The sequence below is a fragment of the Ixodes scapularis genome, unplaced genomic scaffold, assembly GCF_016920785.2.
Source record: "Ixodes scapularis isolate PalLabHiFi unplaced genomic scaffold, ASM1692078v2 PGA_scaffold7__128_contigs__length_106722199, whole genome shotgun sequence".
Classification (NCBI taxonomy): Eukaryota; Metazoa; Arthropoda; class Arachnida; order Ixodida; family Ixodidae; genus Ixodes; species Ixodes scapularis.
The window spans coordinates 10,992,903-11,007,180 of record NW_024609882.1 but is presented as its reverse complement, the minus strand read 5'-3'; the positions used below and the strand labels follow the sequence as shown (position 1 = coordinate 11,007,180).

The 14,278-nt window shown below is 47.1% G+C and overlaps 1 protein-coding gene across 1 annotated transcript in view; it reads right to left on the bottom strand.

Annotated features, from left to right (window-relative positions):
- Positions 1-1,334: 1,334 nt before the first annotated feature.
- The window catches only part of LOC8040204 (acid-sensing ion channel 4-B-like), a 35,453-nt gene continuing 22,509 nt past the window's right edge, over positions 1,335-14,278 (bottom strand). Inside the window, exons 10-12 of the mRNA XM_040220760.1 lie at positions 8,039-8,067; positions 7,579-7,651; positions 1,335-1,661 (exon numbers count right to left, since the gene is read on the bottom strand). Coding sequence (XP_040076694.1) covers positions 1,335-1,661; positions 7,579-7,651; positions 8,039-8,067 — 429 coding nt within the window. The remainder of the gene's footprint in view (positions 1,662-7,578; positions 7,652-8,038; positions 8,068-14,278) is intronic.

The window sequence follows — 14,278 nt, the reverse complement described above, 5'->3', positions numbered from 1 at the left end:
GACGCTATTGGTGCTTTGGGGTATACCTATGGCAAAGCCAATCCGCTAGGCTTAGAGCAGTGTTTCTCGACCACTTATGCTTCGCGGACCCCCTGTGGATCGGCGGAGTGACGGAGGACCCCGTTCGAGGTGAGGGGAAGAAAATATTATTGGTTAATCATGATAGTGATTTAATGAATAGATATAACTAAAGGTTAGTGTGAAATAGACTTCTCTTACTGAAATATACACGAAGAAACTTACCCGAAAATTGGAACGCTTATTCTTAATCTAATAAAAGACAACTCTTATTATCGGGAAGCAGAGCTTCGCGGACCCCTAGGATGCCTTCGCGTACCCCATTTGAGAACCACTGGCTTGGAGTATCGGCATTCCGTTTTCCGATCTTCTAGTAAACGGCGCCGCCAGTTTGGTGCTCAGTGCAATGCGACTTTCTGGTCCTTAGAGATGACGTCAGGAAGCTCAGGCGATGTCGGTTTGCTCTGTCGCGGATTGTTAAATTATTTCTGGAAATAAGAAAGACAAAAACCTTTTTTTTTTTTCCGTTTTTAGATTTACAGATAAGTGGCAACACGTGTCGGTCAGAGACTTATTTGGCCAGGAACGACGGCACGAGTGAGCGTTTTTATTGTCCAATATACACTCGTCTATTGTCATGCCAGCATTGTTCTCAGCCGGATTCGCAAAAGTCCATAAATCGGTTTGAAGTGAGGCGCCAAAACAACGAGGACACAAGGAGAGAAGCAGACAGGATGAGGCGCCTCACTTCAAGCATGTACAACCAACTAGCCCAACTCGCCGTTCTAATCCATAAATCGGGTCATTTCTGGTTTTATGAGTTTATTTAGGTTTTTCAATCTGGAGAGAGGAAGGAAAAGGGGAGTGGGGGGCATAAGCGTGTAGCTCTGAAGTTTTGAGTAGCGCTCCTGGAGATTAAAGTCGGATGTTTTTAGGTCGCGCTTCCGCTGTGCGTCACGTTGCGTTTTTTCAAACGCTCTGTAAGTGCCCGCGGACAGGCGCTGAGGGACCCTTACCGACGCTAGTTTGTGCCCAGAGATTGTGCACAATGGGACGCTAGGACGCCATTTCACGTCACCATTAAGTGGTCGCGTCTCGCGACCGCTAGCGGAGGCGCCTTTTTTGTGGTCGCGTCTCGTGGGCGTTACAGCGCCACCTGGTCAAGAGAAGCAGACCTATTGGGTGGTACACCGTGGGCTTATGTACTCTTCGAAGAAAAGTATGGTGTGTGTTGGACTCGACCTGGGTATGTAGGGGGGGAGAAGGGGGAGGGGGAGTGTATGTTAGAGGCTCTGTTTAAATCGTTGCCCAACTTGTCAGCGCTGGGGGGGTCTCTGCTGCATGCGGGCCCGTGGCGGCACCGTCACCATGTGCGACCGGAGGGTCGGTTGGCGACCTCCCTGGGAATAGTCGAGGCGACCGGGGACTCGACCGCGCGCAGCTGGATCGCGTCCGAGGACGCTTTCCACCGGCAGCATTTCGGGCGCCGCAGGGGGTTCCCGCTCCGACTTTTGTGCTGGTTTGCTCCTACGCATGAGTCCCAGCCCCCTGACGAGCGTTTCCAGCATCAGGAACAGGATGAAGAAGGAGACGCCCAGGTACATGCCGTTGATGCCTCCGAAGCTGCCGATGATTCGCTGCCCCTGGAGAACCAATCGCTTCGCTTTATTCCCGGCCACACCGATACCATGTGAACGACAAGTCCTGAGCCTGACGTCATCATTAGTGCGTTCCCCGACTCGCCCCAAGAGGCATACACACGCTGAAGCTCGATACGTCTGTCCAAACAGCACCTCCTAGACAGCTTTAAAGGGATACTTCAACGAAATTGGAAATATTCCCGTCGTGTTCAAAAATAGGTTGAATATGATCCACAATATCCGTAAATGACAATCGCACGTTTGTATTTTGATCCTGGTGGCTGTATTTTTCGTTATAAACGGCCCACTCTGGCAAGCGCTCGGAGAAGGCCCAGCGGAGACCACGTGACAGCCAACGCAATCGTGACGTAGGTCGTCTCGGGGCGAGCAAAGCTGCGGCGAGGCTGACGTCGACAGGATGGCCTAGTCGTTCCAGCCACCGAAGCAGCTGCTTTTGTACGAATTTTGAGTGACGGGTTAATCTTCTATAACCTTGTAGGGGGACAATAGCTACTGCTGGCGACACACAAAAGGCATTCTCGGGATGAGGGGAGTTCCTCCTTCCCCTCTTCTCTCGTCGTGGCCGGAGGCGAGACACTCACCGTCACTAGCTGTCAAGGTTCCTAGACAGGCATTACAAGCGAAGCGTTATCGACATCCACCAGGTGCTCTTTGCTAATCGTTTAATTCGTTTTAAAATTCCTTTTCGAGACTTTTTAACAAGATATTGGTATGTTCGATGTGATACTGCTCCTTTGAACACATATGGACCAAAAAATGCGCGCCGAAATTTCGTTGTAGTATCCCTTTAAAGCCTGCGCGTTACGTCACATGACGTCACGTCCGGGGGAACGGTCCGGGCGCTGACTGGATACGAGTGCCGCGTCAGCGTTCGCGTGGGCCTCGTTTCCTACCATAGTTTCAAGCGAACGCTGACGCGGTACTCGCATCCGATCAGCACCCGTGTCGGTCTCCCAGACGTGACGTCATGTGACATAACGCGTAGGCTTTAAAGCTGTCTAGGAGGTGCTGGTCTAAAGTGGCAGACGCGCCCGTCTTGGCCATCTTGGCGTCGCTGCGTGATAGCGTCGCGATCGCTGTGAGACGCTACAAGACGCGCTAGCGGCAACACTGCGTCCTCGCAGTGTTGCCGGTGTGGAAAACCAAGAGAGACGGCAAGAACTTCGCAGTAACACTGGATAAGTGACTCTTTGTGCATGCAGACGATCAAAATAAATTGAAAGCCACGTAATATGGTCTGATTTGCAATAAATAACTACTGTATTATTCTTTCTGCTGATGAATATGTGGGAAGATGCTTGTTTTGGATTCAAATCATCACCCGCACGCTCCAAATCTTTGCAAATACGGATAAGCCAGAGAACAGGTGCCCGATAAAAACTGTCCGACATAGGACATACTAAAAAGACACACTTTTGTAGCCCACGTACGTTATTTTTTACGTTCGAATGTTTTTTTAACCGATCGTAAAATTGCGTACGACGGAGTCATTATCATATAATGACAGGACGGGCATATTGGCCATATATAAGCGCCAACGGAATGCTGGCGAACCTCGAACACACTCTATATTCCTTTCGATCGTTATTTTTGTTTAGAATCCTCGCTCGCTTTTACATACATACCTGCCATTGTACAGAGGTTTGGGCCTGAAATATAGCGAAGTTTAACATCGTTCAGCGGTAAAGACAAATACTGCAACTGATGCAAATACACTTTCACAATATTAATAAACCGAAATAACGAAAGTTATTTATGTTATTTCCCGGCGAAGAGACAAAATGCACGCGCGTTTTCCCATAGGAATGCACAGGAGCATAGCAAAAGTAGATTGGTTGCTGTCTGCTTCGATTTGCCTCCCGGAAGTCGCATAGACACTAGCGCCAGTTGATATGGTTTACCGCGTCTAAAAAGTGATCCCTCGATTTCCACCTGATGACGTCACAGAAGTGTCATGCTGTCGCCAGTCGCGATCCTGGCGGCGTACCAATAGCTGCGGTGTATGTGGCAGACGCCTGTTCTGCTGCAGTCGTCTTCCAGCGTTGCAGTCCACGGAAGCTTTGGCAGCCAGACGCTGGGGCACCGCATCGACAGGGACACTCGCGCCTGCTCGTGCCAAGTGGCGAGAGCTACCGCCCGTTACATCCATCCATCCGTGCTTTTTGCCGGAATTTCTGCGACTGACCGCAAGGATCCGACCGCATGAAACTTCGGCTTCTGTGACGTCGTTTGTTGCCACTTGGGGACCACTTTGGATGCATGGGTGGATAGGACGCTGAATTTGCCTACTCTCGTCTCCAGCCACCTAATAGGCGTATCCGGTATGGGCGACGATAAAATAATCAAACGTTTCAACCTGTAAATTGTAAAAAAATAGACGGGAGGCAAACCGAGAAAGTGTGACGGTTACGCCTATATCCTAAATGCCTTCTATTGGCGTAGCAAAGGCAAAATAATGTTTTCGGCCATACTGGAAGTGACGTCAAATCAAGATGGCGGCGCAACACACGCGCCAAATTACAGCCGCCATTGCTGACCTTCTCTTGTCTTACCGAGATGCCGAGCAACTGAAACGGTACTTGACGATCCTCTACAAAGGCCGATGCTTTAGAAAAGGACACAGTTGAGTCTAATATGGCAATAGCCTGGCCTGCTATGGTAATGATGAAGTGAAATAAACGAAATAAGAGGAAACAAAAACTGAAGGTCAGTTATGGCGGCGTCCATGCACAGCTGCTGTACCCCGATGAAGGAAACTCCTTACAAGACGCCGAGAAGAAGAAAACTGGTATGCGGGCGTGGCAGGGCGTACTTTTTATCGTAGGTAGTTCGGTTAATAAAAATGCAGTTCAAGTGCAGGCAAGTTGGTCATCATGTAAACTTGAGACGACATTTCAAACTCGGAAGGAGCCATTTTGCAACAGGGGAGTGAGCTAGAATCCCGAAGTATATACTATCGCGAACAATATGATCTGAAACAGTCCTTCGTGCTTCTTTTGGAATGCACCTGCCAGTTTTTGAAAGAGCCGTCCCACATACTTCAAACGTTCCGGGAAAATGAGAGATAACAGTCCTTGCGCGGACCACACACCTTAGAAAAAGGCTGAATCGGGTGGTTCAGTTCGTGTTGTTCGCGGGGGTACGAACGTGCCTCCTCGTAAAATTTCCGAAAATGAAAGCGTGATTCCGCTCCACGACTGCCCCTTCATTAGGGAGTTTTAGTAGACCGTGTTTCCCGCTCCGCTAGCCCTCCGCTACGAAGAAACCGCCACTGCGCCTGCGCGTCGATGGCCTTGGCTGTAGAGTTCCGGGTAGCGAAGGGGTTTAGCGGAGCGGGAAACACGGTCTACTAAAACTCGGTATTTTGCGCTCTGCTGGCGTTTGAGGGCGAGGGCTTCGGGGGATCGCTGGCAGGGTGTGTTAGCGCACAGCAGCTCGGAGCACGTGGAGAGAAAGCTCGCGCTGGTAGAATGAAGGGACTCTGGGTTTCAGTGCTCACCGCTGCCCATTTCGATATGGATGAGCATCTTATACCTGCTTATGGCAGAGCATCACTGCGTGATGCACGTTAATCGGTGGTACTGCACTGGCAAAGTTTCTCATCTGCAGCGTGACCGAGTGTCGCCGCACCTCAAAGACAGACCGACCTTCATTAATAAAAGAGATCGAAAAAAAAATGGGGGGGGGGGGGGGGGGGGTGCAGGAAACGTTTCTTAAAGGGGCACTGACACATCAAAATCATATTTTTTTTTATTATCCGAAACGATTGAAAACGATGCCGGGACATTACCCTCAAAATTTGAGATTTGGGAATTCAGTATTCGTGAAGTAAAAAAACAATTTCCAAATGCCGAATTCGAAGTTCCCGCGCGATCGGCGCCGGTGCCTTGACGTCAAAAATTGAGGAGACCTGAGAGTCCACTTTCCTGTCACCACTCCCTGCTGTTGCCATGGCGACCCAAAGCGAGGAGGATAGGAGCGAGCGCCGGCGTTGCGGCGGTCCGGTTTTGAGCGGTGTCGCCTGTTTTCCGTTGGAGGATACAAATCCAGGAGACGGCACCACAACGAACTCCCGATTTTTGGTATTTCAAAAAGAAGGGCCGTAGTGCGTTTGCAATTGCGTTAAAAAACATGTTTTAAGATTGCCGTAATTAAATGTTATAGAGATGTCGCCTACAAAGCTTCTAAATTTCCTGATTTTTGACGTCACCGATCAAAAGAAGTGAGGAGGCGAAAGGCGGGAAAATCAAACGCCAAAAATAAAAAGGCGCGCGCGCGCGCGGGAAAATTTTTTTTCGCGATGCGGTTTTTTTTGCGTGTCTATGACTACAACTTGCATCGTTTTAGACAATAAAAATAAATACGACCTTTGGGGTGTCAGTGCCCCTTTAAGTTTTCCCTTGGCATAAAAAGCGGAGAAAACAACAACAAAACGAGACCCAGTTTTATTTAAATATTAACGAGTCTATTATGCAAATTTCTGCTACATACGGTAAAATTGACATGAATTAGTATTAACACATCAAGTTGGGCTGGTTGGTACTTATGTATGGTGGTAAATACGCAAAAAAAAAACAACAACAAAAAAACACAGGGGCCGAGAAAAAAGTACACAGGACGAGGCGTATCTTGCAACTGAACTTGCAACTGCTTTGCACTAAAAACACACACCAAATCAGTATTGTTCTGCTGCTCAGTATGAATTGTGCAGCTGTATGGCTATGCATCTTAAAAATATATCAAAATAAAGTTTCAAGCTGCCAGATATTTGTTCTTGTATCGTGTGCATGAATGTGAAGAAGGCACTTTTTCGTGTCATCTAAGGCATATTTCGCGGTTGGTACACTAGGCTTGTTCGATTTACTTGCACCTCTTGCACCGGTTCAAAAAAGTGTAGTGCGGTCTACTTCCGGTATATGTATTGAGATACGACCGGAAGTGCAAAGCCTTACACTTTTCTGCCCCGGCGCAGGAGGTGCAGGCAAATCGAACGAGCCTATAGACCTTTTTCGCAAGGGCGCCGCCATCTTGAATTGTCGTCACTTCCAGTATGGGCGAAAACATTGTTTTGCCGTCGACACGCCAATAGAAGGCATTTAGGACCTAAACGTAACCGTCACGCATTCTCGTTTTGCCTCCCCTCTATTTGTTTACTGTTTGCAGGTTGAAACGTTCTGACATTAGAGAGTTTTAGTAGATCGTTCCCATGAACTTCGATAACGATACCCGATACTCCGCCACCGCCTCCCTTGTGCATGCATAGTATCGTTATCGGGGCTATCGGAGGTATCGGAACGATCTACTAAAACTCTCTATTTTTTCGTCGCCCATACCGAATGTGCCTACATGGTGGTCGGGGGCGAGAGTAAGCGGAAAAGGTTAAGCCGGAGTCACAATGCTCATACCCATCACACAAAAGACAGTCTGCAAACACGAGTCACCGGAATATCCGTGTTTCGAATGCCGCTTGACAAGTTTCCTCCTTGAACTCATTGCCATGCGGCATTCGAAGCACGGATCTCGCGGTGACTCGTGTTTCCAGACTGTCTTTTGTATGATGTATAAGCAGCGTGACCCCGGCTTTACAATAAATGCAATACACCATTTAGTATGATGAAGAGTGTAATTGTTATTGCCAGGTGCGTAGTCAAAAATATGCTAAACTGGCAAAGCTCTGACATTAAAAAAGTAATATAAGGTAATCGTGTCAACGCAAAAAACTGTCGAAAAAATCTTGCCCTTGTTGATCTATGTCGGTATCTTTCATAAGATTGCTGGATTGCTCTTGCTTAAACAAATTTTCGAATGCTAACAAAATTTTCGGAAAAAGACTTCGATTAAGTGTTTTCTTTGCACGTAGCAGAGATAGCTTTCGCGACGCAGGGTGGTAAATACTCACGTCGTATTTGGGAATGGATTTGATGTTCTGTGAAGTGACGGTTTGAAAGTAGAGGACCACCCGGCTCAGGAACCTGCGTCGAAATTCCGTTTCGTTATTCGCTCCACTCGTTTTTCCCATAATCGTATACGCGGAAAACGTACCACGGTGCGTTTCCGCGTGACACACTTCACGCTATTATTATACTCCGTTTCATCCGTGACGCAGCCGACGCTACAAAAAAAAAAAAAAAAAAAAAAAAGCGCGAGTCACTAGGCCTTTTTTGTTTATGATTGGTTAAGCGACGATATAACTCGTATACAGAAACACGAGGAACACCATGATGAGGCACTTTTGAAGCTGTCTGATTGGTCGCACCCATCATCTCCTAGCATCGGCTGCCCGGCTGGAGTACCTAATAAGTATAAGTAGTAACCTTTCTTTTTGTAATTGTTGTTGGCGGGAAAAGGGGAAAACGTACCTTTTTGTGCCTTTACCAAACGCAATAGACTTGCATGGAAAAAAAGAAAAGAAAAAAAGGGAAAACACGAATTACACAGTGTTCTGTTAATGTCCAGCTGTGTTGATTCAACACCTTCTATCTCTATCTCTTTCTCACTCTTTGAAAAAAACTTGATCTGCAAATAAGTGACATCTGGGACTATAATTTACATGGCGAGAAAAATTGGGTTGTGTGTATGTTTATACAGCCTAAAACTTGTGCTGCCTCAACGGGCGACGAGTCTCACAGCTGTAATCTAGCCAGTGCAGTACAACCGCTAGCCTGGGGTCTTTAACGTGCACCACGCAGTAGCGATACACAACCGCACGCCGATACGATGCGCATCCAGGTCGTATACAGGACGAGACTGAGAGACCGGGGCATCGCTGCCTGCTGCGATTGGTCAGCTCCGTACCGCTGACCGATTGCAGCAGGTGGCGATGCACAGGTCCCGCGTAGGACCGCCGTGTACATTAGGGCCCCGGCACTCTGTTTTACTTCGGAAAAAAAAAAAGATTCCACCCTCCACCTTCCTTCCGGTTCTGGAGGCGGATAGCAGCAACGAGCGATCGCGTGTTTGTATATGTCTTGAGCAAGCATCGCAATGTGTCTCCTTCGCAACCCACCCCTGCCTGCTTCGATCTGGATAATCGTCGGCGTGCGATCATGCATCAGTACTGTGCGGTTGTACTGCACCGGCTAAATTTCTTATTTACAGCTGAGAGACAAGTCGCCCATTGAAGCAGTCTAATACTCCTGTGAAAAGGGCAATCTCCTAAAAGGAGAAGGAGTTCGTGCCACACGTCACCGCAAGTGCTCCTTCCCCTAATTCACCTTTTTCGAGAAAGAAGCTAGCTAGCGTCCTTTAGTACAAACAAAACACTTTCGAGAGTATAGGCGCTAGCTGGCGCATCATTTTGGCTTCTTGGAGTTAAAACTTTGAAAGACTCACCTCAATATTTTTCTTTTGAGGCGTTGCCTGACGGTACTGTACCCTTGAAAAGGGCTTTCGTTGATAATTAGAACCTAAACTGTGCCAGAGATCTTCTGTACCTTCTTACTCCTCCCACTGCGTCTCGGCCGCTATTCAACAACTCGCCGGCGAGCTCACTGCTCTTTCTGCTAAGGCTGGTATAAAGCATTAAACCCGGATATAAGTAATTTTCATATTTTAACTACGGGAAGATACTACTAGTCAATGCTTTATAGGTTTCAGTCAGCAGGCAGTAATTCAGTGCACTGTAAATTTAGAACACTTTCGCGCTTGTCAGTGTCTGGCCATGACACACGAGCTTCTCGCGAACGTTACCTTTCATTATTATTTGAATTATTTACGTTTCTGAAAATTTTCGTAACAGAAGCATTAACTTGTAATGTTTTACACGATTATAAAATTTTAGAATAATATATTTTAGTGTTTGTTTTATCTTCGTGTGACCAGGCCCAAAGGAATCTATATCGGTGATAAATAGCATTTTGCCTACGGTCTGACAGCAGCTCTTTTATCAGAATATCCCTTAGCGGAAAGGATAGTTAATGAAGAGAAGCTTTGGACCGTTGTCTGACAGGCGTATTACTTCAGACTGTCTAAACATAATATGCGTAATGCAGAATTATTATCTTTCGCATGCGCTGCCTCCAGCACGTGTTAATTGTATTCCCTTGTGCTTTGGCCACGCAGAAGGGAGAGAAAATTCGGTGAGTTGGTATTGGTTCATGATGTATAGACCTTTTCATTTTAGTAGTTGCCTCACCGGCGGATAGAGGGCGCTGACGCACTCGGCGCCATTAGGTTGCTTTAATTTAGTTGGTTTCGGTTTCAACGTGGACGCGGCTATGTTGCTGTTTTACGTTGTTTTTGCTAATTTTTATGATACAAATATTCCCCTTGTAGCACACAACCAATGAAAAGTGGTACTGACCCATCTAGAGGACTAGGAGGTGCATTTTAGCCTAAATTGTGGGCTTTTTTTTACGAACTCCTTTGATGTGTCTGATTACAATTGGTTGCGAAACGTCCGACTGATGTACAGGGAAGATTAACATCGTCTACGGCCGTGCCCGATGGCACCAGTTTACAGAAAAACAAAGTATTGAAGAGATTAACACAGGAATGTAAAGAATCACATTGACAGCTTGATTAGCAATGTGCTAAATCGGCCAGAACAGATGAACTCGCGAGTTTACTACTCACTGTTTGGTTTTTGTGGGCATTCAACCTTTAGTGAACTTCGCAGACTAAAATCGTATCGTGTAATGACGCAGATAATTTATACAAACAAATAGTGTCGTCTCGGCCTCTTTTTTAAATTTTTTATTCAGTAATCGAGCATGTTTTGACAGGCCGACTAAGGGCTCATACACACTGGAAGCGGATCCGCGCTCGCAAAGCGGTTGCGAACGCGGTTGTATAAGGATTCAGTACAATTGCACGCGCATTTGATGACATGAAATGCGCGTGCAATTGCACTGGATCTTTATACAACCGCGTTCGCAACCGCTTCGCGAACGCGGATCCGCTTCCAGCGTGAATGGGGGGTAACACGGTTCATAATTCCTTGAATATGAACCGTGTTAAAGGTACTCATAAGCAGCATTTCGCAATATTGGCCCTAGGAAATAAATTATTTTTATATGAACATTTGCTTACTCAAGATATGAGTGACAGGCCCGTCAAATTAAATCTGGCATTTCTGTCTTCCGTAAAATTGGCCAAATAAAATTAAAGGGCGCCGTAGGAGAAATACCTCGGATAGTTTGGCTGAATTCTAGCGCTAGGCACCACTTCACGGACCTGTATGAACGAATATTTATTGGTTTGAACACATTCGGTTTGCAAATTTCGACGTCGCTAGCTACCAAAAGTAAACCTCTATTCGACATCGACAATCCTAGACTCAAATAACTGTGGTGCAAACGGCTTTTTTCTTCTTTTTTTTTTTTCGCGTCAAATATTGCGAATTTTAGACAATGGCAAAAAGTACAACAGCGTACGCAAAAAAAAAAAAAAAAGTTTTGGATGTGCAAATATAAACGACGTTATTTCTGTGTGCACGCTATTCTAAGACTCGCTACCGTTAAGTTGCCTGTGGCAGTTTCTAACGCGGGAAGTCCCTACATTTGTGTTAAAATAAATTAAGTGGATGGCACCGGTTATCTAAATATAATCAATAAGTCACTTAAATGACTGTCGAAATGGGAGCTAGCACGGTATGCATTTTTTTTAAACTTCATAAGTAAACCGACCAACCGAATGTTTACGTCGCAAAAAAAATGATTGAAAACCTGATACACATGTAGGTGTGATATTATGAAGAAACAAATCTTCCAGTCTCAGAGAAAATACAAGTTAAACGTTCGTCGCCTATCTCCTCCGCGATTTTCCTCACATAATCAAAATAAACTGTTTTCGACATACTATTAATACAAAGAACGATACTTTCAGGAAATACAGATAGTCTCCTTGCGCTGACTATTCTTGACGCCTTCCGATCCTAAATGCGCGATATAAATATACACGCTTCTTACTGTGAATGTTCCGCCACTAATAGTAAACGAACCTCAGTTGTCATAAGGACCTTTAAATCTTCGTGATGTCTTAGTCGTCGAGTAGACGTATCGGACTACAATTTCCGAAGTAAGGCAAGAAAGCGCGGTGGAACGCGACGAAAAACACGAATACATCGCATCCGCCAAGGCACGGAGGGGAGAGCGGAGCAGCAAGTTGAAGCGACCTAATGGCAGCCGCGTCACGTGATTCCAAGATGGCAGCACCCATGCGGGGGAGGATGAAACGGTCGCGATCGCAAAATACGAGGACAACAAAACGTCCTAGGACACCTAAGCACTTCTTATGAGTTGTGAATGCGAAAGCATGGATGACGTTCTTCCGCTCCTTGAAGGCCCGTTCACACTCTTGCAACCGAGTATGGCCGAGAGAGACGAGATCTGTTAAAACTTCTTAATTTTTTTTTTTTTAGGAGAAGGGAACACACTGGCATTCTGGCGCCATCAATGCGGTGGCCCTGGAACTGCATTTCACAAGAGCGAAGGTTTCGCGGGATTTCCGAGGTCAAATGTGCCTAATACCTATAAGAAAGGCTCGTTTATAACGTTGACAAAAGTTTTTGGAGCGAAAAAAGAAAGGGTAATGGGCGAGAGAAATTGAAAATATGCCGGACGGCCAAGTTTACACTGCTACCGAATAGATGGCGCTAGTGTGTCCTCTCGTTCAGAGCCGTATATTAGGAGAGTTTGGACAATGGGCGGAGCCAAGGCCGCCGCCAGCGCCGAAAACTCCCCCCGCGGTTAGAGCGTAAAGGTACGACACAGCGTCGACCAATCAGGAGACCGCGACGTCACAATATTGCAAACGACATTTAAAGCGTGAAATAGAAGCGTTCAGTTTCGGCCCCTCTACACCATCTCACAAATGTCTGCAATAAAGATAAAAGCACAGGCGCGTGAGCCTAGCTCAGCGAAATGCTTTTGTTTGTACGAGAAGTCGTGCATAGGAGGCACTTTCCAAAGCCACGCGCTCGTGCCCATGCCTTTGTCTGCACTGCTGATGTTTGTGCAGATTAGTATCGGACCGGTGACAGCTTGCTCTGGTCCGGCTTGCTAGAACAGCGTCTAAAAGACGCTGTTCTAGCAAGCGTCTAAAAGACGCTGAAAGAAAACAGTGCAGAGGGTGGGGCGCGCAAGCGTCTTGAGACGCGGAGTCACGCTCGGCTCGTGCGCTGGCTATGGCAGTGCTTCCTTTCTTCGTCTCAGCTGAGACGCCGTTTCTAGTAAGTCGGCCCTGGTTTGGAGCGCACGTTCGTTTATTCTATACACTTGAATATTGGCGTGACGAGCACCTCAAATGCGCAAAATTTTCAGTCACCAAGCATTGCATATTTTTTGTGTATGTGTCACTTTCGTTGCTTTGCTAGGTTTCTGCTGCTTTGCTGCTGGTTTCACTCTATTTCACTTAAATTAGTCGTGTCACATATTAAATTTTTCACTTAAATTAGTCGTGTCACATATTTAGAGCACACGACCACTGCTAGGGCCTGTTTCGCGGCCTGTAATGGGCCCCGAGATGCTCGCGTATTCAAACCAATGTATGGCCAAACTCTCTCAATAAACGGCTCTGCTCTCGTTGTAAGAGGTTTTAAGGGCCTTTAGTTCGTCTGTGGTGTACTGGCGTGGACGGTCACGTTTCGCTACTGGCGAGGTTGCCGAGCGCGCGCTCTTGTAAAGCGGCCGCTGCAACCCCCCCCCCCCCCCCCCCCCCCATCCCCCTTTCTGGCAACGCCTGACACGAGAGCGGCGGCCGACTCGTGAAGCGGCTGCCAATGGCTATCTAGGAGCGGTTTTGCTCAGCCAATGGGAGAATGGGCATTTCTTTCGCGTTCTTTTGCGGTTACAGATTCTGCCTGCTCCACTCCATGGGGTAGTTAATGCTTTCGCAATAAAAATGAAACACGCGTCCAAGCTCGAAGCTCACGAGAACACGAAGCTGGCGCTGGAAGTATAAAACAACCGAACAATCTTCCTGCCGTTCTGCTCATAAAAAAAAGGAAAAAAAAAAAAAGAAAAGAAAAAGCGCTGACATTGTATTTTCGTTGACTCTCACGCAGTTCACGGGTATCTGCGCTTCGCTTAGGGACCGAGAAGTAGACCTCTGACCAACTTGACAAAAGTTTAATTCCCAGTGTCTTACGAACGAATTCCGGAATTCGCACCTCAAATAGCATCCTGTTTGTGGCTTTCTCCCGAAGTGTCGCCGAGAGGCGACAAGATGCTATACGGTGTTCTGGTAGTTCTAGCACACCGTAATGGTGTGCATCGCGTCACTGTCGATTCATAGACCTTTTCGGACAATTCCACGAGGCCTTTTGTCAACCCCAGGCTGCACCCCGCGGCGCGGAGAATTGTGGGACAGCTCTGACGTATACGCTTGGGTCGGCTCGTGCGAGCTCTTTCCACTGCGAGTTTAAAACACGAGGAAAGTAAAGGCCTGTTCCCACATGCAGCGGAGCGCTACAAGCATAGCGCTTACCTCGCGCTAAGCGCGTGCTGATGGGAGCGTTCACCAGCTTTGTATCGCACCGTCAAAACTGTTGCTCATGGCAGACGATAAGTAGCTGACGGCACGTGAGGAGCGCTACATCAGCGCTTCGCTGCATATGAGAACCGGCCTTTAAGCGAACATATTACAAGGCCGATGCGTAC